The 26,032-nt window shown below is 38.1% G+C and overlaps 1 protein-coding gene across 1 annotated transcript; it reads right to left on the bottom strand.

Annotated features, from left to right (window-relative positions):
- Window positions 1-25,889, bottom strand: LOC122660300 (protein ROOT INITIATION DEFECTIVE 3). The gene is made up of 8 exons (XM_043855542.1): window positions 25,634-25,889; window positions 25,196-25,309; window positions 24,922-25,055; window positions 24,639-24,786; window positions 20,182-20,381; window positions 16,597-16,724; window positions 1,883-2,133; window positions 1-366 (listed from the first exon to the last, which is right to left on the bottom strand). Exons 1-8 carry the CDS (start codon window positions 25,835-25,837, stop codon window positions 190-192), a joined length of 1,356 nt encoding a protein of 451 aa, XP_043711477.1. The 5' UTR covers window positions 25,838-25,889; the 3' UTR covers window positions 1-189.
- Window positions 25,890-26,032: the final 143 nt, after the last annotated feature.

The following is a 26,032-nucleotide window of genomic DNA, read 5'->3' on the forward strand; positions in this document are numbered from 1 at the left end:
AGAAGCAATCTAATTAGAATCATAACTTTATTCGACATACTTTTAATATGCCATTAGCAACTAAGAAAAAAAACAATTTTAGCTACATTTTTTAGCAAATAAATAAATATAACTTAGTCAAACGAGAGCACACACTAATTCTACCTACAAAACTTCATTGATTTCTTGACCCCGAGTGCCCAGTTGTTATCAGGTAGAATTTCCACTAGGCCTCCCTGTTTGGTCACCTTCCACAAGCTCATTCACACAGAAGTGTTTCAAGTCTTCAAACATTTTCTTCCACCTTTCGACCATTTCCAGTGATCTTTTTAAATCAAGTTTCATCCTCTCCAACTCCATTTCGGTAGCAGCAGAAGAACCCTGTTGCTGAAGAAGACACCAGAAAGATAAGTTATCAGCTGAGGTCCCAAGTTTTTTAAAACACATGAATAAAATGGCAGAAGGCGGTGAATTTAAATTTCTATCAGAACACCATAAAACCAAATTTTATTTCTTGTCATAAGAACATTTCTTGGCTTTATCATTTGTCCTATATTTCTTATCACAGGAATAAGGTTTATTTTTCTTTTCTGGTGTCCTACCCAGGATGGAAATCAAACAGATACAAGATAATCTGTAAACACAGTAAATAAGATTTGGTCCTACCCAATTACACAAATGATGGCAACCCCCCCCCCTTTTTTTTTTTTAAAAAAAAAAGAGAGAAGAAACAAATTTTTTATTTCTTTTCCTAAGCAAATATCATCGTATTCTCCTTGGTTGCATGTGAGTAGCATAACCAGCTTAGTCAAGTCACTTCTAAAGATGCCTACTACAGTCTACAGCAGTCCCTGATCATGGAGCTAATATGGACACCCATTGAAATGTTTTGAACCGTGGGCCCCTATCCTTTTGTTTGGCCCTCGTTAAACCAAGGGACTCTTGAGAACTGCATAGAACTTTCCGAACCACCTGGATTTTCAGAAAACCACTCAAACTGGACAATCAAACTGTATAGTCTGGGTTACATCATCATACACAACATTGCTTGAATTGAAATCTGTTTGCACTAAAAGAAAATAAAATGCCTTTACCTCTTCGTTTGTTTGCTATTAAGCCCCCTCAATTGATGAGTATTAATTAGCTCCTTATTAATGGATTATCATATTTTCAAAGATTTAAAAGCTTTCCTTAATCTATGGATTTTCATTGGGAGAATTAATAAGTAATTACTATAATTACCTATTAGTAGTTGTCTTCCCAAAAAGGCTCTATTAACTAACTATCCAACTATATATAACAATAAAAAGGCATATACATTTGGTCTATTGTGCTGATGTCATCATGGGTTGAACCGGGAATCAAATGGACCAAGATCTTTTCCAGTCCTGTGTCTGGGTTTAAAACATTGCCCCATTGGCCAAGCTTCAAGGACCATAGGGTAGCTCAATCATCTGTTCTAATTAATAAATCATTTCTTGTTGGAAAATAATAAATGTTTAGTATACGAAGAATGCCACTCCAGGTTTAAGTCTTGAGAGCAAATGCCCTCGTTAGAGTCTTGAAGGCGGCCACTTTGCACAAAAATGCCAAAGGTTAGGACTGACTCCAAACACTCCCTCCCAGCACAGGCGAGACCATCTCTGGGTAATGGCTCCTTATAAGAAGAATGTCACTCCAACCCGTACAAGACTACGAGTCTACTCTTGAAAGAGGTAATTTATCAATGGAAGAAGTACAAGCAACAACAATCATGCTCTTCCAAAAGGCAAATATGGAAAGCAAACAAGTCAAGACCATGAGCTATGTGCAGAACAAATAGAAGATGAAAAAAAAGAAAGGCATTTTCAATAACCACATGATTCAAGAGCATTAAAATTAAGGCCATAAGGAAAACTAAAACCTGAAGCTCATTGATTTGATTCTTCATCACATGAAAGCTATGGTATGGAGCATCTAAAGATTCATCACATGAAGGCTGAGGTGCAATTACAGCCTTTGGTTCATTATTTTCATCTGATGAATATGCATATTTGTCCAATGGTGGAGGTAATAATGATGCAGCCCTTCTAGATAGGGGAGCTTGAGCACTGCCTACTTTCCGACTAATTCCAATGAACGGTTGCCGAACAATTAAAACATTGTTGACAGGACCTGAGAAATAAACAAAAAAGCTAATTATCCAAACAAAAGATGTACATAATGATATTCTAAACAATGAACTAAAAAAATCACTAATCACATTCACTAGTTGGAAAACCATCACCAAATACAGGCATTAAGTACAAACTCCCTAACAAGAGAACATGATGCAGGGCCATCGGCAGTCCCTGCCAAGTCCAGCCCAGGCCTAGTCAAGCACCCCACGAGGTACCAGCTTAGGCCCAAGCCCAAACCTCCTTGGCCCCATAATTGAGCCTGCAGCCCAAGAGAATCAGACCAACCCCGCCAGGCCTAGCCTACCAGGCCCAGCCCAAGTTTATGAAACCAGCAGCTGGCTCATCAAAGAAGGCCAAGTCCAAGTCTGGCCCACAAGTCAACAACAGTCTAGTGCCTTTTTCAATCCCAGCAGTGACTCCTCAGTTCCAACAAAATGTCTTTTAATTTTCCTAGTTTCTAGTTAATTGTCTTTTCGTATTCCTAGGCAGGTTTATTGCTTTCTTTTATTTTGGTATTGTTTGTAGTTCCAAAGTCTTGGAACAAGTCTTTAGTTTTCTTGGGGTTAGTTTCAATGTTTTGGGGTTTATTTCTACGTATGGGGGGTTAATCCTAGGTATTGAAATTCCACTAGCTTTGGGAATTCCAACAGTTCATTTATTAAGATGCATGTAACCAAAGGTTCAACTGAACCTTTTCCTCCTGTATATAAAGAAATCGTGGGAGCCTTCTTTGGCAACCAGAATAGAAAAAAAAAAGAATTCTCTGAAGAACTATATCCTGTGGACCTCAGGTGGGCTGTGGACTCAGCAACTACATCCAAAAGTGGATCTCTTTTGGTTGACCTAGGTGGACTCCTAAGGTGGGCTCTATTGGATCTCTTGCAGCCAAAACAATCTTTTATTTTCTGTTTAACTTTTCAACTTCAACCAATCATCCCTACCATACCCACCATCAATCACAACTTCATCAAAATCTTTTCTTTTCATTCCCCTTTCATTTGCACCCTTTTCTCTTTATAAACCCTCCAACAGTGGCCTTTTCTTTACTTTCCATTAAACCAGATCTCAACCCTGGCAGCAGCCAATTCTTGACTGCACCACCCCTTCTTCCCCCCCCCCCCCCAAAAGCCCAAAAAGGAAAAAAAAACCACAGGTATTTTCGTCCAAAATCTGCTTTGACTGCTTCAAGTTACAAGCACATCAGAGGTCTCTTCCATCATCATCATGCAGCATAAGCACCTGAACATAACAAATCCAACCCATCACTTTGAATATATCCCCACTCTTCGGTCCTTCTGTTCAGTCCCAGTTCAGCAAACTTCCACTAGCAGTTCCGCAGCTGGAATGTAAGGCCAATCAGCTACATTTACCTATATCGCACCCTTAGGTCGTCCTCCAAAATTGATTTTTCTTCAAATGAGTGCCATTTTATACTGTCATATCTGGCCTTTTGTTGGACATGAAATCACTTGGGCATAGGTACAGGACACATCTTGGACACTAAAAAAAAGGGCGTACCCAGCGCACGAAGCTCCCGCCATTGCGGGGTCTGGGGAGGGTCATAATGTACGCAGCCTTACCCCTGCTTTCACAGAGAGGCTGTTTCCAGACTCGAACCCATGACCTCTTGGTCACATCTTGGACACTAAAGATCCATTAATTGCACATACAACATATATAATACCATTACATTTGGACCTCTCAGTGCAAGTTGCAAGCAACAACATCACACTTGAAAAGAAGATCAAACTGTTTTTCTCTGTTTATATAAAACCGTCAATACCAGCCAGTTTGTTGTGGTTCTATGTCCTGGATGGTTCTAAGATAAGATCAAACCTAAAATATGTCCTGCCAAGCTCGGTTTGACCACCGTCTGGTCCAGTCCAATTTTAAAACTATGGTTGCAAGTTCATAATTGCATGCTTATGTTGTAGATTGTTTTAAATTTCTGGCCACAATTAATGACTGTATTCAAATTATTCATAAATAATGTACGCTAAATCTGTTTGTAACCTCTATTAAATAACCACACTCAAACCTTGTGTGCAATTTAAGAATGGATACCTTAATGTAATTTCACATTGGGATTAAGGGCTACTGAAATTACAGAGATTACCCTTTGTTGAGGTCCATCTGCTCTCCACTGGAGATCAAAACTTCAGGTTAAAAAAAAACTCTTTGCAGCTCCCTCTTTTATCATGCTTCTCCCTACACCACCTCACCTCTGTGTCTGTGCCATAACAAGTAGCAAGGATACCAAATCATCCACCTCACACACACCCCCCCAAATATAGCAGAAAATAAATTCCAAACTTTGGAACTGAGATATGCGGAAAGGATGATATCAATTACAACCCATATTCAAGTTCGTCCAACTACGAACAAGCCCCTAAAGCATTCCTTATTAGGTTTCATCCAGTTCCAAACAAGAAGTTCGCATTTCCAGAAACAAATCCAACCGTTTTAATAGAAAACTCTTTCCCAAACACCTGTAATCATGTGTTCAAGATCAATGAGAGTTTAACAATGGCAAACGAGTGAAGTTAGAAGTGAAGATAGTTTCATGAGCTAAGAAATTTGGGGAAACACACAATGAGGGGGGAAAAAAAAAGTGCATTGCAATTGCTGCCAATGAAAATATTAACACTTTCATTAGAGAGCTCTAACTATACAAATTTGAGGGACAACCATTCAATCTCAAGTTTACATGGAAATGCACCCAAATTCTCCTTCGTTTAGGTTGGGATTTTCATCCGATAATCAGGGAAAGGGGGGGCAGTTGCAGAACTGCTTCCTCTGCCTCAATTGGGTCAAACAATGGACATCACTACAAAAACCAAAAACACTAAATTTAGCAAAACCCCAAAACACGTGGACAAGGGAGGGAGGAGAGAGAGAGAGAGAGAGAAAGTGGAATTGACTGGTGGTTGAAACCCCAGGGGGCAGCAGGAGAGAGTGCTGGCAGCTGATGGTTGAAACAAAAGTGAGGACAAGCAGAAGAAAAAATCATTTAAGCTGTCAATATTAAATACCTCAATTGCCCTTCTTTACAAAGGGACCCAATAATGAATGCATCTAGACTGTTAACTTGCTTGCTACTTCAAAAATCATAACCAAGTCACTAAAACTCGGAACTCGGTACCAACTCGACCCTTGGAAAAGCCGCATCGAATCGAGATCTCGCCAATTTGGTGCATTTCCCCCCCCCCCCGATTCGAAGCCTCAACTCGGTGGGTTTTAGACCTAGTTTGGGTCTAAAACTTGGTATTCAGCCTAGTTTAGGCCATTTAAACATAATAGTACTATCAGATTTTGCAAAAACAAAATCCAAATATGAGTTTCACTTCGGACCATACGTTGGTAGGTGACAACGTACTAAAATACCCTACTCTACACATAATTTAGTAATAGAAAACAATCAAAATATTCAATTAATGTAAAACAACTTAAATAAGCATTAGAAATGTTAAAGACTTAAAGTGTACAATACATCAATCTTTAAACAAATGTTACATAAAATGTGATATGTTAATGTATTCAGTCCCAACACGATCTACAAAGAATTCCCATGTCATAGTGTTGCTGTAGTTTTGCACATAGTTTGCCACGACACTCATATAAGTGTTGTCATCAACATATGCCAAGTATATGGAAGAGGCGGTTGCCATGAGGCGTGAGATCCATTGCTACTGTCATATTGAGGCATGTATGGCCGGTTTGGGACTGGGAATATGGGCCCAAAACCAGACCCAGTGCTTTGATTGTCAAACTCATGTGTTGAAAAAAATAGATTTAGGGAAAATAGTTTACCTTTGAAAAATCCTTCAAATCGTGATGAATCTTGAAGATGTGTAGTTGAATCCTTCAAATGTGCAGCTGAATCACCTCACCCGAAGGTCAAGTCTGGAAATCCACAGGTAAAATGAAGGAGGAGCTTCAAATGGGGAAGAAGAGAGCAGCGTTGGGAGCCTTGGACAGAACTTGACCGAGATATGTCGAGTTAGGTAAGTAAAACAAGAGGTAGATGGGTCGAGTTCTGGCTCGACCCGAGATCCAAGATCTCGCCGAGATAGTGTACTTTTTAATATCGTATTGGAACTCGACTCGGTTTCACAAAAAAACCGAGATCTCGCCGAGTCGAGTTGAGTCGAGTTCTCGGACCATGATCATAACACTACTATTATGTAAGATGTCTCCATGTACTCACGCCTACTTGGGATATTGATACTAGTCAAAGTCCCAATACCTAAGATTTAATCATTAGACAGATCGACTCCAAGTCATATACAAGCATATGGAACCTACACCCAAACCCACAACATAGGTGTAGACACCCCATTTTGTCACACTGAGGATGTTCAGGGCAATGATGAGATGGCCATTCTGGGACATAGGGGAGGACCCACCTTTATATCTTTTGAATTACCAAAATACCCCTAGAAGAGGTTAACTAAGAAAATCAATAAACTGCCTTAAAGTCTAAAATTCATGAATTAAGTGTATTTCATCATAAAATATCCTATATTTGAAGATGGCGCGAAAATGGATTGATTATTTGGCCATCATTTTATTTGTTTTTTGGCCAAGGTTGGACCCACACTCGAAAGGTTTTTCTCAACCAACTTTTTGGCCAACACAGTGCCCAAACTCCATGTCATTGGATAGTTCTCGGAACGAGCTTTGCAATGATGTTTGGTTCAAGAAAAAATATGCTTACAAATTCATGAAGATTTAAAGCCAAAAAAATAATAAAAATCCAATTCAGACTGTAGGTCAGACCGTGGGTCAACCCGCGAGTCAGCTCGATGCACCCATGAGTCAACCTCAGGTTGATTCTTGCTCGCGTCAGGATGATGCCAGTGTGGTTTCAAATTAAAAGAAAAAGTGTGTTGACGTTAACATGACCCACGTTGATATGAATCACCGGTCAACTCTAAATTGACCCGGTCAGTGAAGCAGGTGGGTCGCACAACGGCCTAACCACCCGCCTTTAAAATGCACGACGGTCACATGAGTACATGTGCCACGTGCATGGCTGTCTATTTTTTACTTTAAAAATGGAAGGAAATTAGGAGAGAAAAAAACACTAAAATTCCCAAGTCCTCCCAGAAAAATGCCTACAGATTGAGGACCCTCCCACACTCATTCCCACAAATTCCAAGCTTGAGAGATCCCTCTCTCTTTTTTGTAATATCCCGAACTTTTGCGGTCATTTTGCCCAAAAAAATCCAAATATATATATATATATATTTCCAAGCCCTAGGAGTGGTAGAAGTTAGAATACCTCTAAAAGCCCCATAGAAACCCTAGAGATCCTTTAAAAAGTCTAAAATGCCAATATAGTACCGAAACTCCATTTTGCAACATAGAACCTCTGCAACTTGAAGTATGCACTCCCCTGAGCTCAAGGACATCCTCTAGACAAAGAACAGTTTTTTTTTTCAATTAGATAAGTTCATTTTTTATTATTTATTTTATTTCATTTTTATTTTATTAGGAAGGGGTATTTGCTGAAAAATCTTTTAAAAATCCAAATCGTGGCAACTTCCCGAGGTTTTCCTTTCCAATTTTTGTGCGTTTTGATAAGCTTTGTGTAGCAGATATGAGGATGTTAAGATAGATGTGTGGAAAAACAAGGAAGGACAGAGTACGGACTGAGCATATTAGATTGGACTTGGAGGTTGCCCCAATCAATGACAAACTACAAGAGAGTCGTTTAAGGTGGCATGGTCATATTCAACAGAGGCCTAGGGACACCCCAGTAAGGAGTGATATGATTCCGATTGAAGGAGCTAAAAGAGCTAGGGCAGACCTAAACGGACCATAGGAGAAATGGTGAGGAAAGACATGCATAGGCTAGGGCTTGTCCCAAATATGACATCGGATAGAGCCTATTGGAGGGCAAGGATCCATGTTGCAGACCCCATTTAGATGAGATTCTCTTGGCGGGCTGGGCTATGCCTATATCCTCTTACTATCTTTCATCGTTCATTTTTCTATGAGTAAATTACTCCCCCCTCCCCTCTATTATGCTCTAATGACAAACCCCTCCCCTGGGTATTGAGTAATGATTCTCCCCTCCCCTATATTAACAAGATTCTATCAATCGTATCCATTCTGTTAAAAATGACTGTTAAGTGATGACATCACCTTAAAAATATTCATTTAAATCCCAAAATGCCCTTATTTTTGTGATATTCCAATAATACCCCTAACCGTATCAAAACCCTAAAAACATCTCTAGACCGTTTCTCCAGTGTGGGTAATGGTCACCACCACCACCGCCGCCCTCACAACTTCCATAACCATTGTCGCATCCACCGCAGAGCAAGAAAACCATCCAATATTAAAGAACGGTTGGTATTTTTTTTTTTTTGGTTGAACAGTTGGTGCTTTCAAGGTTGGGTACTGGAGGTGATGGCAGCCTTTCAGATAAGGTGGTGATTCCTGATCATATCCTTTTTTCACTGTTTCTCGTTCTTATCTTTTCTTCTCAGTACTCAGGTCAGATCATAATCTCTCTATCCTGCGGATAATTTCCTAATCTGTTCTTTGCAGTTATTAATCTTTTGGTTGTGTTTCTTGTTCTATAATTTTAGATTTCAACTCTGTTTTCAAAATCAATCATCAAAACCCAATCTTTTCACTGTTTTCCAAGAATGCTTCTTCAAGTAGGAATTCTAAATTTCTCAATCTTAGAATCTAACTTTTTTAATTATGTTTTCAAATCTAGGTATCAGTTTGGAATCTTAATTTATCGTTGTTTTCAAAACCAGATCTTTCTACTGATTTCATGGAATCCTAATTCCAACCTGTTTTCTTAAATCTCCCTGTTTTGAATCAAATATTGAGTTTTGAGTTAAACCTCAGAGAGTTGAATGTTGCCTGGTTGAACAGCGTGTGGACTGTAGGTATCTTCCCTAGCTTCCTCCTTTCCCCCCAGTAAGCCTTCTAATCTCCCTTTTCTCTTTCTGTTCCTTCTTCCTTTTCTTTCTTTTCCTCCTCCTTCCTTTACCTCGTATCATCTCTATTCTGTTCTGGCGCTAGTGCTGGTACAGCAAGAGAGGCATCGATCTCCCTACAGTTTCCTCCTTTTAATCTCAAGTTTTGGGACTTCATTATCTAGCAGTGGGCAATCCCTTTCTTCTGAAGCTCTGTTCGAGATCCTGCTGGACTGGGAAGTTTCATTCGAATTTCAGGTCTGGTTCTTCATTCTACCGCCAGATCTAGTTTCAGTCTCCTCCGGTTCCTTTGTCGTTGGTTGTTCCGACATTATAACTGTTCTATTTGGGAGGACTAGTAGTGGGGATCTCTCACCTCATATTCAACCTTGACCACATGACAGTTTAAACATCTGAATTCTTGCTGGACTTCGGTCTGGAATTATTCTGTTGCGTGGTGATATGCTGTGTGTGTCTGAGTTATCATTTCCTCACCGTGGAGACCCTTTGCATTAGTGCGGCAGGGAAAGGGCAAGGAGAGAGCATGAGTGGGGACGGTGAGAGGGGTTGCGTTGGCAGCAGGGTGGGGGCAGAGTTGCAGGAAAGGGATTGTAGGAGGAGGAAGAAGAAGAAGATTCAGAAGAAGGAGGGGGTAATATAGTCTTTTCCTATCACTTAACAGTCCTTTTTTATCGGAATGGGTACGGTTTAGGCTTGTAAAACGGTACGGTACCAAAAATAGGTACCCAATACCGATATCGTACCGTACCGTTTAAGAACCCTATTTTCAATATCTCAACCGTACCGCTACGGTACGGTATGAAAACGGTATATAAAAAGGTATATATACGGTACGGTTTTGGTACGGTATGAAAATGGTATATGTACGGTACAAAAAATGGTATAAATTTGATTTTTATAAACGCTATGTATATGAAAACGGTATATATACGGTACAAAAAATGGTATGCATACGGTACGAAAACGGTACGGTTATGGTAAAACGGTACGGTTTCGGTACATACCGACGGTATGACCGTAAAAACCGTTACCGTACCATACCGTGGTCAATACCATTTGACCATACCATACCGTACCGTTTTTGCAACGGTGCGGTTTGGTACGGTTTTACACGGGCGGTTTCGGTTTCGGTATACGGTTACGGTTCCAGATTGACACCCTGAGTACGGTTGATAGAATCTTGTTAATACAGGGGAGGGGAGAGTCATTACTCAATACCCAGGGGAGGGGTTTGTCATTAGAGCATAATCGAGGGGAGGGGGGAGTAATTTACTCTTTTTCTATTTATTTCCCATCTTTCATTTGTTTGTCTTTTTCCTTTCTCATCTCTTCCCCCCCCCCTATATATATATATATATATATATATATATATATATCATACTATATTATAAAAGTAGGCACTCAAAAGTCATGGTAAATCTTTTCATACCAAAAATACCCTTCAACAATATCAATAAACCCAAAAAAATACCCTTCATTAATCGTTCTCCTGATTAGTAGATAAGGTATTTCCTTATCCATTCCCTCATTCTCTCCCAAAAACATAGGCTTCATTAATTGTGTCCCTCATTCTCTCCCAAAAAATAGCCTTCCTTAATCGTGAGTAGTTTACATTGAAATTTCCCTTTTTTTAGATAAGTGGATTTAAATTATTTAAGAAGTTAAGAATGAGTAGTAATAGTAATATGCCTATCAAAAAAATAATTTTAATTATTAATTATTACTTCTTGAAATAAATTTTACATTGAAATTTCCCTTTTTTTAGGTAAGTGGATTTAAATTATGAGTAGTAATAGTTATACGACTATCCAAAAAAAAATTTTAATTATTAATATAATTAAATAAGTTTACATTGAAATTTGCACAACTTGAAATAAGTTTACATTGAAATTTCCCTTTTTTTAGGTAAGTGGATTTAAATTATTTAAGCATTTGAGAATGAGTAGTAATAGGGATACGACTATCAAAAAACAAAAAAAAACTTTTCCATTCTTCCAAAAAAAAAAAATAGAACGACTCTTCCTTTCTACCAAAAAATTTTTCCTTTTTTAAGGTAAGTGGATTTAAATTGCTTAAGAAGTTGAGAATGAGTGGTAACAAGGATACGACTATAAAAAAATAAAAAAAAGAAACGAGTTTTCCTTTCTACAAAAAAAAAAAAACAAATAGATTTTCAATGCCATTGATAGTCAATTAACTTATGACTAATTTTACCATAATGTCACAAAAACAACAAAAAATTTACCCAAAAACCATAGTGGGAAGCCTATTAATGAGTGGGTTAGCCATAATTGATAGCCAATTAACTTGTGTGTAGCCAAGATGTATAAATATTTACCCCAAAAAATCATATGAAAATCATAAAAATTTATTTGAACATGGGTCCCACAAGACAAATTTTTTTTTTACATAATAGTTGGTGCGAAAAAAAGGAAGACATTCTATCACTGAAATATACACATTCTCACGTCTTTCTTCTTTCTAGTTCAATATTGTGGGCTCCCCTATAGGATGATTTGTGACCCATCAAAAGTGACTTATCCCCTAATGCGAATATGATTCTAGTACAAACGGGCAGCATGCTCATCCCTCTCTCATAGTAGGCAAATCATAAAATTTTTAAATACTATAGTTTTTATAATGAATACATCTAATCATGAACTTTGGTATGAAATTTACTAACATTGATAGCCAATTAACTTGTGATTTTTAAAAGATTTGCAGTGCATATGTTTACTAGGGTTTCAAACTCAATATAATTTGTGCCATGCACGTGTTCGATAGTATTTTGCACATTGAGAAAGTCTCATTACCTTATAAAACCAAAATAATTTGCTCTCCAAACACTTAACAAATGCTTACATGTGCATTTGCACGTGCGTTTTTACTAGTATATACAGGTCCCCACACTGAGGTTATACGTCAGAGATAGAAGACTCAGCTTGCGTACCTTGGATACTACTCCAAGGTAACCGGGTGAACTCCCTCGTCCCTGGACCGTCAAGGTAATGTATCACGCCAAAAGACATGATAGCCCCAGCCCTATCTTCAGGTCCAGAGATTTCCCCACACGGCAAGGACCGCCTGCATGGGATGCATACCATTGTTACGATTGACCGTTCGAAGGGTTGGTGTGGCCGGTACAACCAATCAGAACCACCAGGCAATGTGAATCTCACTCTATCATGAACAATCGGGACCTCCCCTGAGCCCCTCAAGGGCCGTCCCCTCCGCCTTCTTCTCCTTCGACGTTCGCCAATCGTAGAGGACAGCTGATTGAGTCAAAACCTGAATTTAAAGATTATATACTAGTAAAAGCGCACGTGCAAATGCACGTGTAAGCATTTGCTAAGTGTTTGGAGAGCAAAATATTTTGGTTTTATAAGGTAATGAGACTTTCTCAATGTGCAAAATAGTATCGAACACGTGCATGACCCAAATTATATTGAGTTTGAAATCCTAGTAAACATATGCACTACAAATCTTTTAAAAATCACAAGTTAATTAGCTATCAATATTAGCAAATTTCATACCAAAGTCATGATTAGATGTATTCATTATAAAAACCATAGTATTTAAAAATTTTATGATTTGCCTACTAAGAGAGAGGGATGAGTATGCTGCCCGCTTGTATTAGAATCATATTCGCATTAGGGGGTAAGTCACTTTTGATGGGTCACAAATCATCCTATAGGGGAGCCCACAATATTGAATTAGAAAGAAGACGTGAGAAGGTATATATTTCAGTGGTAGAATGTCTTTCTTTTTTTCGCACTAACTATTATGTTAAAAAAAAATATTAGTCTTGTGGGACCCATGTTCAAATAAATTTTATAAATTTTCATATGATTTTTTGGGGTAAATATTTATACAACTTGGCTACGCACAAATTAATTGGCTATCAATTATGGCTAACCCACTCGTTAAAAGGCTTCCCACTATGGTTTTTAGGTAAATTTTTTGTTGTTTTTGTGACATTATGGTAAAATTAGTCACAAGTTAATTGACTATCAATGGCATTGAAAATCTATTTGATTTTTTTTTTTGTAGAAAGGAAGACTCGTTTCTATTTTGGAAAAATGGAAAAGTTTTTTTTTTTTTGATAGTCGTATCCCTATTACTACTCATTCTCACCTTCTTAAGCAATTTAAATCCACTTCCCTAAAAAAAGGGAAAATTTTTTGGTAGAAGGAAGAATCATTCTATTTTTTTTTGGAAGAATGGAAAAGTCATTTTTTTTTTTTGATAGTCGTATCCCTATTACTATTCATTCTCAAATGCTTAACTAATTTAAATCCACTTACCCAAAAAAAGGGGAATTTCAATGTAAACTTATTTCAAGTTGTGCAAATTTCAATGCAAACTTATTTAATTATAATAATAAAAATAATAATTAATAATTAAATTTTTTTTTTTTGATAGTCGTATAACTATTACTACTCATTCTTAACTTCTTAAATAATTTAAATCCACTTACCTAAAAAAAAGGGAAATTTCAATGTAAACTTATTTCAAGAAGTAAAGGGAAATTTCAATGTAAACTAATTTTAGCCTCCACTTACCTAAAAAAAGGAAAATTTCAATGTAAACTTATTTCAAGAAGTAATAATTAATAATTAAATTTTTTTTTTTTGATAATCGTATCACTATTACTACTCATTCTTAACTTCTTAAACAATTTAAATCCACTTACCTAAAAAAAGGGAAATTTCAATGTAAACTACTCACGATTAAGGAAGGCTATTTTTTGGGAGAGAATGAGGGACACGATTAATGAAGCCTATTTTTTTTGAGAGAGAATGAGGGAGTGGATAAGGAAATACCTTATCTACTAAGTAGGAGAACGATTAATGAAAGGTATTTTTTTGGGTTTATTGATATTGTTGAAAGGTAGTTTCGGTATGAAAAGATTTGCAGGTTACAGACTTTGTAACCTGACTTTTTTTGTCCTTGGAAAACTATGTGTCAATTACATAGAGTGTCTAAATATGTAAATTTGCAAGAACCCTGGTCCCAAGGTAACAATCCCAGTTCAGAGGGTAATTTAGGAATTTCTCATTAAGCCCTAACACGCACTCTCCACACAGCTTGCTCTGCTCCAACACCTGCTCCTCCTCTTCTTCCTTGTCCCCGGTCCTGCTCATCATCCGGGTATTCCCATCAGGCTGCCATTGCCCCCACCTCTCTCTCTTTCTCTCACCGACCCGTTTGACGAAGGTGCAATCTCTTACCTACTTGAAGGAGGTGTATTGATTGGAATCCCCTCCTCTATTTCTATCCGCCATATGAACTACAAGAGTGTTCTGGTAGCAGCAATGGCAAGTGATTTTCTCTATCAACTGAAGGTACAATTCAAATCAATTGGAATCCCCTCCTCTGTTTCTCTGCTCCCTGTGGCTACTCTGGCAACCGATTGAAAACCACAAGCTGAGGGCAAAACATGGCAAGATCGTCCCTCTTCTCCCTTTCTTGGTCCCCCAAACTCGCAATAATGTTGCAGCAGCCCTGTAGCCATGGATTCACTCTTTATCTGTCAAATTGGCATCTTTAATAGCGATTGAACAAGAGAGAGAGAGATCAACGCCTCAACCACAACTGTGCTAAGATGAGCAAGATCCGTTAAAAGTCTCAGAACGGAACAAGAAAATTAAAATTTCATGATGAGTTCAATCTATGATAGTGAAAGTTGACAATGTTGCTGTTTTTTTTTAAGTTTTTCTTTTCCAATTTCATTTTGATTCCCACGAGCGAGGTCTCTCTCTGTCTCTCTCCATTGTTGATCACCGAGTTTAGCATCCATGGATTCCACGGCTCAAGAACAAAGTTTTTTTACCTATAGGAATACCTAGTTTTTCCCAAGCTTGGACCTCACAACATGTGAGATCTCCTCTATATCCTTGTAAAAATTGAATCCAGCATGATTCAATTTTTATCTGCAACTGACCTATTCCAATTTCATTTTTAATTTCGATCAGAGAAGGAAAAATAGAGGGATATATCGCCAAGACATTTTCTTGAGTTCCCTTGGAAGCTCTACCGTCGGGCGCCGGAGACACTACCTCTGAAAACTGCTTCATTGACCTTATTACCCTCAAGACATTATTGCTGTGATTTTTAATTTTTGCTAATAATTGTACATCTCTAATAAAATGACATTTTAATCCCACCCCTGGAAAATGATATCTATCTGACATAAGGGTATAAAAGAGTGGTTACAACAAAAGTTGTGACCGGGTTGGTTACAAACAGCTTTACCCCTATATATAGTTAGAACTCTGTTTTCCCTATTTTGTTTTGTTTGGATCCATGTAGCCGACCCCATTAAGTTGTGATAAGGCTGAGTTTGTTGTTGTTGATACTTTTGTTGCTATGGGTTTGTATTTAGAATTTTCTTTATTATACACAATTTTCTCAATTTAATATTTTTTATTTCTTAATATATTAGTGTTACATCTTCTGTACTAACCTCAAGCTGGAGAATATGACATAGTCATGCACTATCAGGCCAGTAGAATTCATTACCCATCCCCTTCAAATCCCCATTTGGTCCCCCTTTTAAATGGCAAATTTATAATAATTATTTATTTTTCTGTTTTACTTTTATTCGTGTAATATGTGATATGAATGTATTTATGGCACATTAAATGAATTCCATTTGACAATTTCGGAAACGTTCATTATTCAATAAATATCAAGTAAATAGAAGACCTGTTTTTCACAGGGCAAACTGATGTGTCTAACACCTTACCCAGACCATAACTTGACAGAATTTCGATCTCATGGTCAGACCAATTCATTCTTGGAGCCATTTGGACTCGATTTAATTATGGATCCTAAACCCTAAACTAGGTGGCGACTCGTCGTCTTTAGAAAAACTAACAACATTTTTTTAATTAGACTCAAATATTACACCCAGTTGATCAAGAAAGAGTCGGATATCAACGGCATTTCGATGCAGTCGGGTCTCACAGAGCCCATGGTTCACACAATAAGTAAGATATTTCAACACAGTAATTAAACAAAATAGAACCTAAGACTAAGCATTAAAAACTGTGAGGCTTTTGTGCCTTGATTTCCTGCGAAAAATCTAAGTAAAGGTATAATTAGAATACTAAATACTAGATCAACATATGGACAACTAGATGGTCTTAATGTCTTATTCAATAGGGAGATTAACGCGCTGAATGATGGTTAGTTGATATCCTTGACTAGGGGTGGGATGAACATGGAAATAGATTTGGATGGCTGGACTACATCAAGACCTGGCGTCAAGTCCCATTTTGACCTCCACCTTGCCAGTTGACAACTAATATGTTTATCTTTCCCCACCAAAAAAATGAAAATATAACACACTTTTAATAGCACTAGTGGCCTCGATTAATTGAATATAGAAACTTGAATGATTAAGCTCATGGCCACATAAGAAAAAAAAATTAAATCATGCAACTGATGTAACCAATATCTTGAGTAGTAATTTCATTCAGGTTAGACTGTACCTTTTGCATGTTTAAATATACGAACGATGTTTTGAGTTTTAGTGTCCCAAACTCGAATCAAACCATCCTCTGATCCAGATACTAATAAAGTTCCATTGGAGCTGAATGCCAAGCAAGTAACAGCCTTACTGCGAACCAAACACCAGAAACAAAAACAAATAAGAAGTCCAGTCAAGTTCAAGAGAAGTGAAATTTTTGCAATGTAAACACATTAAGGCCATTACACCTAAAATTTGCAAGATAAAGATCTATGCTATCAATGGAATAGGCTTCAGACTTCTATTGAAATGCCTTCCTGAAACTATTTGCCAGAAAGTTGCATGCTTTCTTCATATAGGTTTAGAAAGTTACACAATTGGATAAAAATGTATTGCTTTAGGCCCCGTTTGTTTAGAGGGGACTTAGGTGGGGTGGGCAATGACCGCCCCATGAAAGGCAGAAATCCCACCTCCCAAGATGCCAGCGCAGACGCTCTCATTGGCTGCCCCATGTGCGTAGCCCCTACACTCCCCCATTCCCTTAATATTGCAACTATCAGAAAGTGTTTGTCCCAGAGTAGAACATTGGGCTTCCATTACAAAAATCAAAATCAGCAGACTTGTAAGAAAGTCATGAGCTTGAACCAATATGCACTAAAGTGTTTAGTACCAGATTTTACTCCGGTTAGATTAGTACAAATATGTTGCTGTTTTATGATAAAATAATGTTCAACAGTACAAGATACAACTGAGAAAAAAAAAATTGACAACATTAGCATTACTTACACTTCTAATCAATTCTCTCCATATAAAATATTCCCAGAGTTTGTAATGTAGTCCTAGGTAGGAGTAGTCCCACTAGGAGCCAGGGTAATGGGGTCACACTCAAGGGCTGGCCGATTGGGTTAGGGTTTACTAATTTAGGTCAAAACTAGGGTTAGGGTTGGACAATGGCAATGGGGTTTATGGAGTTTTAATGTGTAGGTCTAGGGTGCTTTTATGGCATATAAATAATAGGATTTGGGAAGGTTTTCAAATTCTGCAATTTGGACAGAATTGAGTTGCAGGTTTTGGGTTTAATGGAGTGGAGGAATGGAGGGGATAGAGTGGGAGTTATGGGCTGGGTTTTGGACCGAGTGTAGGGAGAAGTGTGGGGGATGTATGCTGGAAGTTTGGTTTGAAACTGATGGTCAGATCTGAAGTTATGAGGGAGTCCTAGTTAAGGTAGGAGTTGTAGGTTTAATAGAGGTTAGGGTTTGATGGATGGAGGGGAAGGATATACACAGGAAACTAAAATTACTTACTGGTTTGATCTCCTTCAAAGGCAGCAACAGCAGCTTAAAGAAGCTCGACTGAAGAAGAAGAAGAACCTCCCGGTACTGGACAGACGCAAAGAGTCGTGAGAGTCCACTCACCCTAGCACCTTAAGATCCACAAGACTTCACACAAGGGAGCAATAGCAGCAACAAAGACAACAAGCATAAAGCTGAGTTTTTATTAATCAAAATTCGTGTTCAATACTTGGCCCCCCTTACAACCTTATATAAAAGACTCAAAATTAGACTCCTACACTAAAAAAGAATGGCCTAACCCAATCCTTAACCTATTAGGTAACTTAAACTAACTAGGAAATTAAAATACGAAAAGAAATAGACTCAAAACATGGCTGGACTTATAGAGTCCTAATCCAGCCCAACTTACATCACATGACCACTTAACCAAGTCACATGATCACTTAAATTGAACCAATTGGATGCAACCAATTTAAACCGGTTCATAAAAATAAACTAAGTATTGGGCTAATCCCGTATGCAACGTATGTACCCCTAGTTTAGGCTCATTAAAGTGGCCTAATACATAGAAAACCCTTGGGAACAAAGGCCCAACATATATATAACCCAATCCTAGGCCTATTTCTAAAGAAATAAGCCAATTTCTATGATGAACCTGCATCAGTTTCGACATATGAACTCGCAAATCTAGATGGCTGGCTGCAATACAAATTAGGGATGACAATTCCAAAAATGACCACAGCTGCCTTCTTAGTGCCTTTTAGTATGCTATGACAAAGTGAAGCAGTTACGGGTGTCCAATCTGGCCAATTGGGCCTTAGAATAAAGTATTTTGGCCCATGGTTGGGTTCTATGGGCTGTGTGCTTGTTATTTTTATGCCTTTTTATTGGAATGAGCCTCTTTAATAAGCCCAAAAGTTAGATTTAAGGGGTACACAGGATTAAGTACATGGATAAGATTGTATAAATCACATGTGTTATTAAGTAACCAAGTTAGCATAATCTAGAAGAATCCTTATAAGTAGTATTTAAGTTAGCTTAAGAAGGTTAAGAGTCATTAATGGAGTCAATTTAGGAGATTTTCTCTCTATTTTTATAAATAACAATGTAACCAACCCACCTCATGATGTACATTGGCTGTCCAAAACCAGCCGCAAGTGTAGGGATTCTTCCCTACACCAGCAGTAGGGTAGGTGTAGGGATTCACCCTACACCAGCATAAATCGTGGGTTAAGTGTTGGTCTTTTATTTGTCCTTTATTTAGACTTTGATTGCTGGAATTGTAGTCCTAATTAGGATTCCTAGTTTAGTTGGAAATCCTAGTTCTACTTTGAGCCCTAGTTTGAGTTTGATTTTTAGTTTCTATGTTCAGCCATTATGGCTATAAATATAGTTGTAATTGCTCAATTGAGCCCATGATTGAATGAATAGAAAAGTTGCTTATGCAATGTTGAAATCCTGAGATAGGATAGGTGAGAGACCTAAGGTGAGACACCCATTCCATTCTCCCATCTCCTTCCATCGGTTTTTTAATCCAAACCCTAATTTTGGTCAAATCGATCTCAAGAGTACTACAAGCTGCTGGGATTTCTTTCAACTGATTGTCACATCGATTTCTTGAAGATTACCATATCAAGATCATTATTGCTTCAACAGGTTACAAATTTGTGGGTTTTTATTTGTTACTTCAACCAAGGAAATTGTTCCCTCATTTTAGTTCCCATTGTTCTCTTGGTTCCCTTATATGATTTCTTGTTTATTAGAGGGTTTTCTATTTGATCCTGTCTGGGATTAGACCTATTCTTGTTAATAGAATAGTTTTGTTGGAAAATTACCTTTTCTTGCTTTTTTATTCCTATTTTCTTTCTCATCTAGACCAATTGACAGCCTATTTCCTTTCTTATTTTCTCATTTATTTTCCACTCTATACCCGTATGGTAAGCCGTGTCCCCTATTTTTTCTCCCTGAAATTTTTCACTAGTTTCTATTATCATACCTAATCAGAACTGTCCATATCAACCAACAGATTAGAATATTTTTCCACCAATCCTAAATTAAGTCCATCACTTGAAGATCCATCATTCAATCTGTGCATTACTAAGCATAATTGCCTTGTGAGTGAATCTAATCAAATCCCCCAATATATATAGAAAGAAAGATACTTTTACACCGGAGAATTTGAACTGCATACCAGAATACCAAATTTAAAGAAGATATACAACAAAAGGATAAAGTATGAAAACCATTAAACAAATAATGCATGTTAAACTGCAGATTACTACATTAAAAAATCAGAATATATGAAAATAACAAACCTGTGATCGGACAGTAAACCAATGATATGCTTCCCATAGCTGCTGTTCGATGGACTTTCAGCACCAAGTGCAGCAATGAATATCTTCCCATCTCTACTGCCAGCATAAAATACATGTTCACCGGGATCCAGTGCAATCGCATCAATTACAGAGGGAAACTCAATAGATCTCAATAATTTTCCCTTGGACATGCTCCAAACCTGAGACAATTCATGTCAGGACTCAGGATACATTTTTATACAAGTAGATTGGGACGTGTATTTAAAAGTAGGGCAAGAGTTCTCCGTGGGGGAGCGTGGGAACGAGCGGCAGAGCATCAACTGGGTGGACATATCCACCTTTCATGGGGAGTGGGGCGGTCATTCCTTCCCCCCTGTGTCTGGGCATGGGCAGTACACACCTCCACAGAGAATTTTTCTCATTAAAAGTACTATGATAGAGAAATACCAACAGAACAATAATATTCTACATAACTCAGGAAAAAAAATGCAGCAAAATAAGCACAGAAGAAAATAACACTACAGCAATATACATGTCGGAGAATCACACACCCTTGTCACCAGTCAATTTTCAATGCAAAATACAAATGAAGCTGGCATGTGGCTTAGCAATTGGTGCAAAATTGCAGTTTTTCGTAACTTTTATAGCTTTGATGAAACCTTCAAGCCATGTTCCACAATGAACTGGGGCTCAAGCTTTGAAGTGGATCAAGGGTGTGTCATCCGAACTCCTTACCACATAGACCCAGCAACATTTGTCACATTAATTGGCAAATTAGATAGGTAGTTTATAATTTGGCCTCATGACATTGGCCAACCATGTATTGAACTTTCAGTTTTGTATTTCAACTGTTAAAAGTTAAATCAACCTGTCCAAAGTAGAATCCTCAAACTTCCCCGACACTTCATATAATTACATTGGCAAAATGTACCACATGATTAGATGCCAATGAACAACATGCCCAGAATTTTAGGTAGGGCGGTAAACGGATAGTCAAAAATCAGAAATCAATTCACATCCGTATCCATATAGGGGTATCCATATCCGAATTCAGATAATCCGGAAAAAATCTATCCAATTCAAATAGATGTCAACAAACATTAAAAGACTTAAATAACTAATGATCTTGAGGGTTCTTGAAGATTCGGCAGGTTCTAAAAAATCCAGAAAAAAGCTAAGGCAATTACAAGACAAGGATTGAGAGCAAATCATATCCACTGGGGGAGGAAAGTCTGGGTTTACATAAATCAGGGATGTAATCAGATAGTCGAAAATCCGAATTCGATTCGCATCCGCATCTGTTTAGGAATATCCGTATCCGGTCAAGGAATATCCAGATTCGATCACATCCAATCTGTATCCAATCCGGATTCGATCTGTTTACATCTCTAATTTTAAGCGCAAACTACAATGCCACGTGGCAGATATTAAGCTGTCAAGGCCAGCTTGCCTTGCCTGATGAATATATACAAAAATATACTTATTTCCTAGGGAATGTTTTTTCACCCTCATCGGTAACAAAGTCAAAGTGGAACATACATGGGCATTCAGAATTGAGATTTCAGAAAGATATTCAATATGTTCCCCAACATAAATTTCACGTCAATTGTTAAGAATAATTAAACAACTATTTCTTCAAAGCATAAGAAAACCAGAAGAGCTGACAGGTGCAAATTGCACATGGTGTGGATTCGCTTCTCCTCTTTCAAATAAAGAAATGCTCAAATCTGATTAGCACTGATAGTGAAACCTAAACTCTGCCAAATCAACAGTCCAGGTAGAAATAGGGATCAAATTATGTATGTTAGACAAGGTCCAACAGGAGGAGAAGATTCAACGAAAGCTGACGCCACTGCTTATAAAATTAAAAATAAAATAATAAAAATTAGGCCTTTGCCCCCTTACAAGGCTGGAAATTTTCTTCCTACTTTCCTGAAGCAGTAAAACAGGGGACTCAACAAAGGCAATAGGCTAGGCATAAATGAACAAGGAGAACCTGGCGACTGAGGTAGGATACTGCTCCCACCCACTCAACTAGGGTGTTTTTTGAGTTAGATTTATTTTCAGATAATTTTCTTTGATCCTAAAATGATCTACTAGTGATCTGGAATTGAAAATGGAGATTATCGATTAAACATCGAACTCAATAAACTAGGGCTCTAGAGATTAAATTGCAGATAATTTTCAAAGGAATAGACTAAATGGTCAAATAGGCAGTAGACTACAAGAAATCATTTGGGGTTTTAAGTGTTGCAGCTAAAATGGTGGTGATGTTTCTTGATAAATTTCAGGGTTTTAAGATAAGAAAGGTTCTAGGGTTTGAAGGATTGTATGGACAGAGGTTGCTGAATACCACAAGGCTGAGGACGAGATTAAAGGTTTGAGAGGGATTTTAGCACCTGTGATGCAGGCAGGCCACATGGAAGAAATAGTTGCAAATCAGAAAAGGTAAAGCAGAAATTTATGGAAAGGAGGAAAGTTGATGCAGACAAAACACAGAAGTTAGACTATTTTAAAGGAAACAAGCCTTGGGTTGATTAACATATATGTTGGGCCTTTAATCCAATGGGATTTATTGTAATAGGCCACTTTAATGGGCCCAAAATACGGGTAGGAAGAATAAATACGAGATTTATTAACTAAAGTTGTGGGTCTAGTCAGAGTCCTATTCCTTTGTTTTTAATTGACATTAAATGTTTTAGTTAGAAGGCTGGCCTTGGTGAATGGTAAGGTTGCTCCATTGTAACCAAGTGGTCACAGGTTCAAGTCTAGAACCAGCCTCTCTGTGAAAGCAGGGGTAAGGCTGCGTACATTATGACCCTGCCCAGACCCCGCAGTGGCAGAAGCCTCATGCACTGGGTACGCCCTTTTTATTAAGTGTTTTAGTTGGGCTCATGGAACTAAATCTCGGGGCATCGACCGAGACAACTCAGTTCCAAACTAACTGAGACAAAACCTTAGAGGAGTTTAAAACTACCAAGTTTCGACTGGTTTCAACCAGTTTCGACCAAATTTTGGTTTCTGGCAGGTCGAAACCTACGCTGTCAACGAAATCTTTATCCTTGGTTGGGCTAGGTTAGATCTCTGAGTCCAGCATTGTTTAAAGTTGTTTTCTTCATTGTTTATAGTATCCTAGTCAGTTAAGACCACCTCCAAGGTATGTTGTTGGTTGGAAGAAATTTAGGCTTAGTTTTAGTCCTGCTTCAAATCTTTATATAAGTTTGTAAGGAGCTTCAGCCCTGCACATGAATTTGATGAATGAAAGATTGGCTTTACCTTTGGTTCTGTGGTGATTCAGGGTTCCCTGCTGTGGTGATTCAGTAAGACCCCTGGTGGTGATTCCTAATTGTATCTTTTTATTTTTTCTTTTATTTCTATTCTTTCCCACACTTGCATACTGCATATCAGTTTCAATTCCTATTTAAGAGGCATCAAAAAGTGTCCCAGTGCACGAGGCTCCCACTACTGCAAGGTCTAAGTGGGGCAAATGAACGCAGCCTAACGTCGCTTCATGGAAAGGCTGTTTTTATGTTTCAAACCCGCAACCTGGTGGTTGCAATAGTGCAACTTAACCGTTGTGCAAAGGCTCGCCCACTAGATCCAGATCATATTTTACAGACTCGATCTACTGCTTGTACTGTTCATTCGACAAATTTCAGGCTGACCAAAATTGTTTAAATTAAGTTATCTATTTTTTTCTCATACTTGGTTTTATCCCTATACCTACGTTCCTACCGCAAGTTGATCTCTTATTGGATTTCACTGGTTCAGGATTAGCACTTCGTTAGAAGTTGAAAAGAAAAGCTATGAATCTAACTTAGAACTAAAACCCACGCAACAAAGACAGCAATTGGACTAAAAATTCCACCCAAAAATGTACGCAGCCAATTATGTATGCAATTTAAAGCCAATACCTATTCAGACAATGAGTCCATGATTTCTATTGCTTGAATTATAATCCAAACATACAAGTTTATCCTATCCCTTGAAATTTGGGGAGATGGTTGCACTAATGTTGTTGACATCATCACATCTTTTGTGTTTTTACCCCCATCTCCTTCCTTTTGATCAGGTATTCTTGCTCATTGTTTCCCCAGCACTTTTTTGAAACCTCCACCCCCAACCCAACCCCCCCCCCCCACGCCCCCCAAAAAAATTTCCCTTTTAGAGTCCTTCTATTTTTATCAAAATGAATGGGGTAGTGGGGGTAGATATGGTTCACAATGAAGTCATAGTTTGAGGACAAGCAAACTTTGCTAAAGGAGCTGAAAAGGCTCTATGAATGACTTGGTTCAGGTTTTAGAAAAGAGAAACGCACAAATAAAATTTTAACTCAACCAAAACATCCAACAAACAGCTCCAAAGCTGATCTTAAAACCCATAAGCATAATATTGGATCCTACAGCTTATAGTTACATAAGACAGAAAAAAGCAACTCAATTGAAGAACTAGCGAACCTTACACGTTCGATCCTCAGAGCCAGACACAATAATTGCATTACACCCTCCATAACCTGAAACAACAGCAGTCACACGCAAAGTATGTTCAGTGAAACTGTGTAAATAAAGATGTTTTGCTGCTTCCCTCCCGATATCATCAAATATCCTATCCAAAAAAAAAAAACAGGAAGTCAAAGCAAATTAGTAGATCATAAGGGTTTCAATATGATAGAAACCATTCATAAAATACCCAAAAAAAAAAAATCATAACGGAATGAATAAGAGAAGGGGAATAGACTACATGATAAGTGACCAAACTCTGACACATCCATCCTCTGACCCAGAGATTAACAGTGAATCATCTTCTGATAGTACTAAGCAAGTAACAGCCCTGTAATGAGCACGCCACCTCTTAAGTAGTCTGCCACTAGAGACCTGGCTTGTAAAATACGCATGAAGAGATTAAAAAAAATATGGAACCAATTAAAAATGTCTCCACGCATTTAAATTTCCCAAAATCCAAAATTTTGCAACAATGTAACGAGATATGCAGGAAACGAACAATAAAAGCTCACCTCCCAAAAATAAATGTCACCAGATAATCCTCCTCCCATGATATATGTACCCTCACTATTAGAAACAAGTGGATTGATTGGCTCGGCAGGAAAGCTTTTAACTTCAACCTGAGGCTGCAACACCAAGGCAATCAAAACAGTGGCATGGTTACCAGTTACTCAGAAGCTCCAGCTCTAGAAGAACATATCGGTTCAAAGTTTGAACCTCATTAAGTAATTGAAAGTAGACATATTTAATACACTTCACTGTTTTTCTCCATCCAATTCCAGAGTAATATGACCGAGCACTTTGAATATTTTGTTTGTGTTGTAATTTTGACTATTTTTCGCATGAGAAAAGCCAACCTCTGAGGCTCCTCCTGTCTGTATGATAACCTAAGTTCCTAGAACTTGAAGAATAAAAGGGCAGAGGAAAGCAATAGATACAGAGAGAGAAACCTTGTTCCATGACCAGTAGAGAATGGAGCCGGACGACGAAGAGGAGTCTCGAAGCTGCGAAGATGCAAGGAAGCGACGGCCCACACAAGTGAGGCCATGAGAAGCAGAGGCACAGGATCGGTAACGAAGCTGCTGTTCGCCCGAATGCAGGTCCCAGCAACCGATCCCAGCATCGACGGGAGACGATGCGATTACTACTTCCATTAGTATTTCTTGTAAATGACCACTTTGAGAATAAAAGACGGATAGAATCTCGATAAAAGAACTTATACTTGCACTCTCAGAGTCTCTGCTAACCCAACGAACTCCTGCAACTCTTAAAACTATCGCCTCAGCCAGTTAACATCACTGAGCATGGTGTTCCCGCTGAACTAAATTTTAAGCACGACAGAAAAGACC

This window comes from Telopea speciosissima, chromosome 4 (genome assembly GCF_018873765.1).
Source record: "Telopea speciosissima isolate NSW1024214 ecotype Mountain lineage chromosome 4, Tspe_v1, whole genome shotgun sequence".
Taxonomy (NCBI): Eukaryota; Viridiplantae; Streptophyta; class Magnoliopsida; order Proteales; family Proteaceae; genus Telopea; species Telopea speciosissima.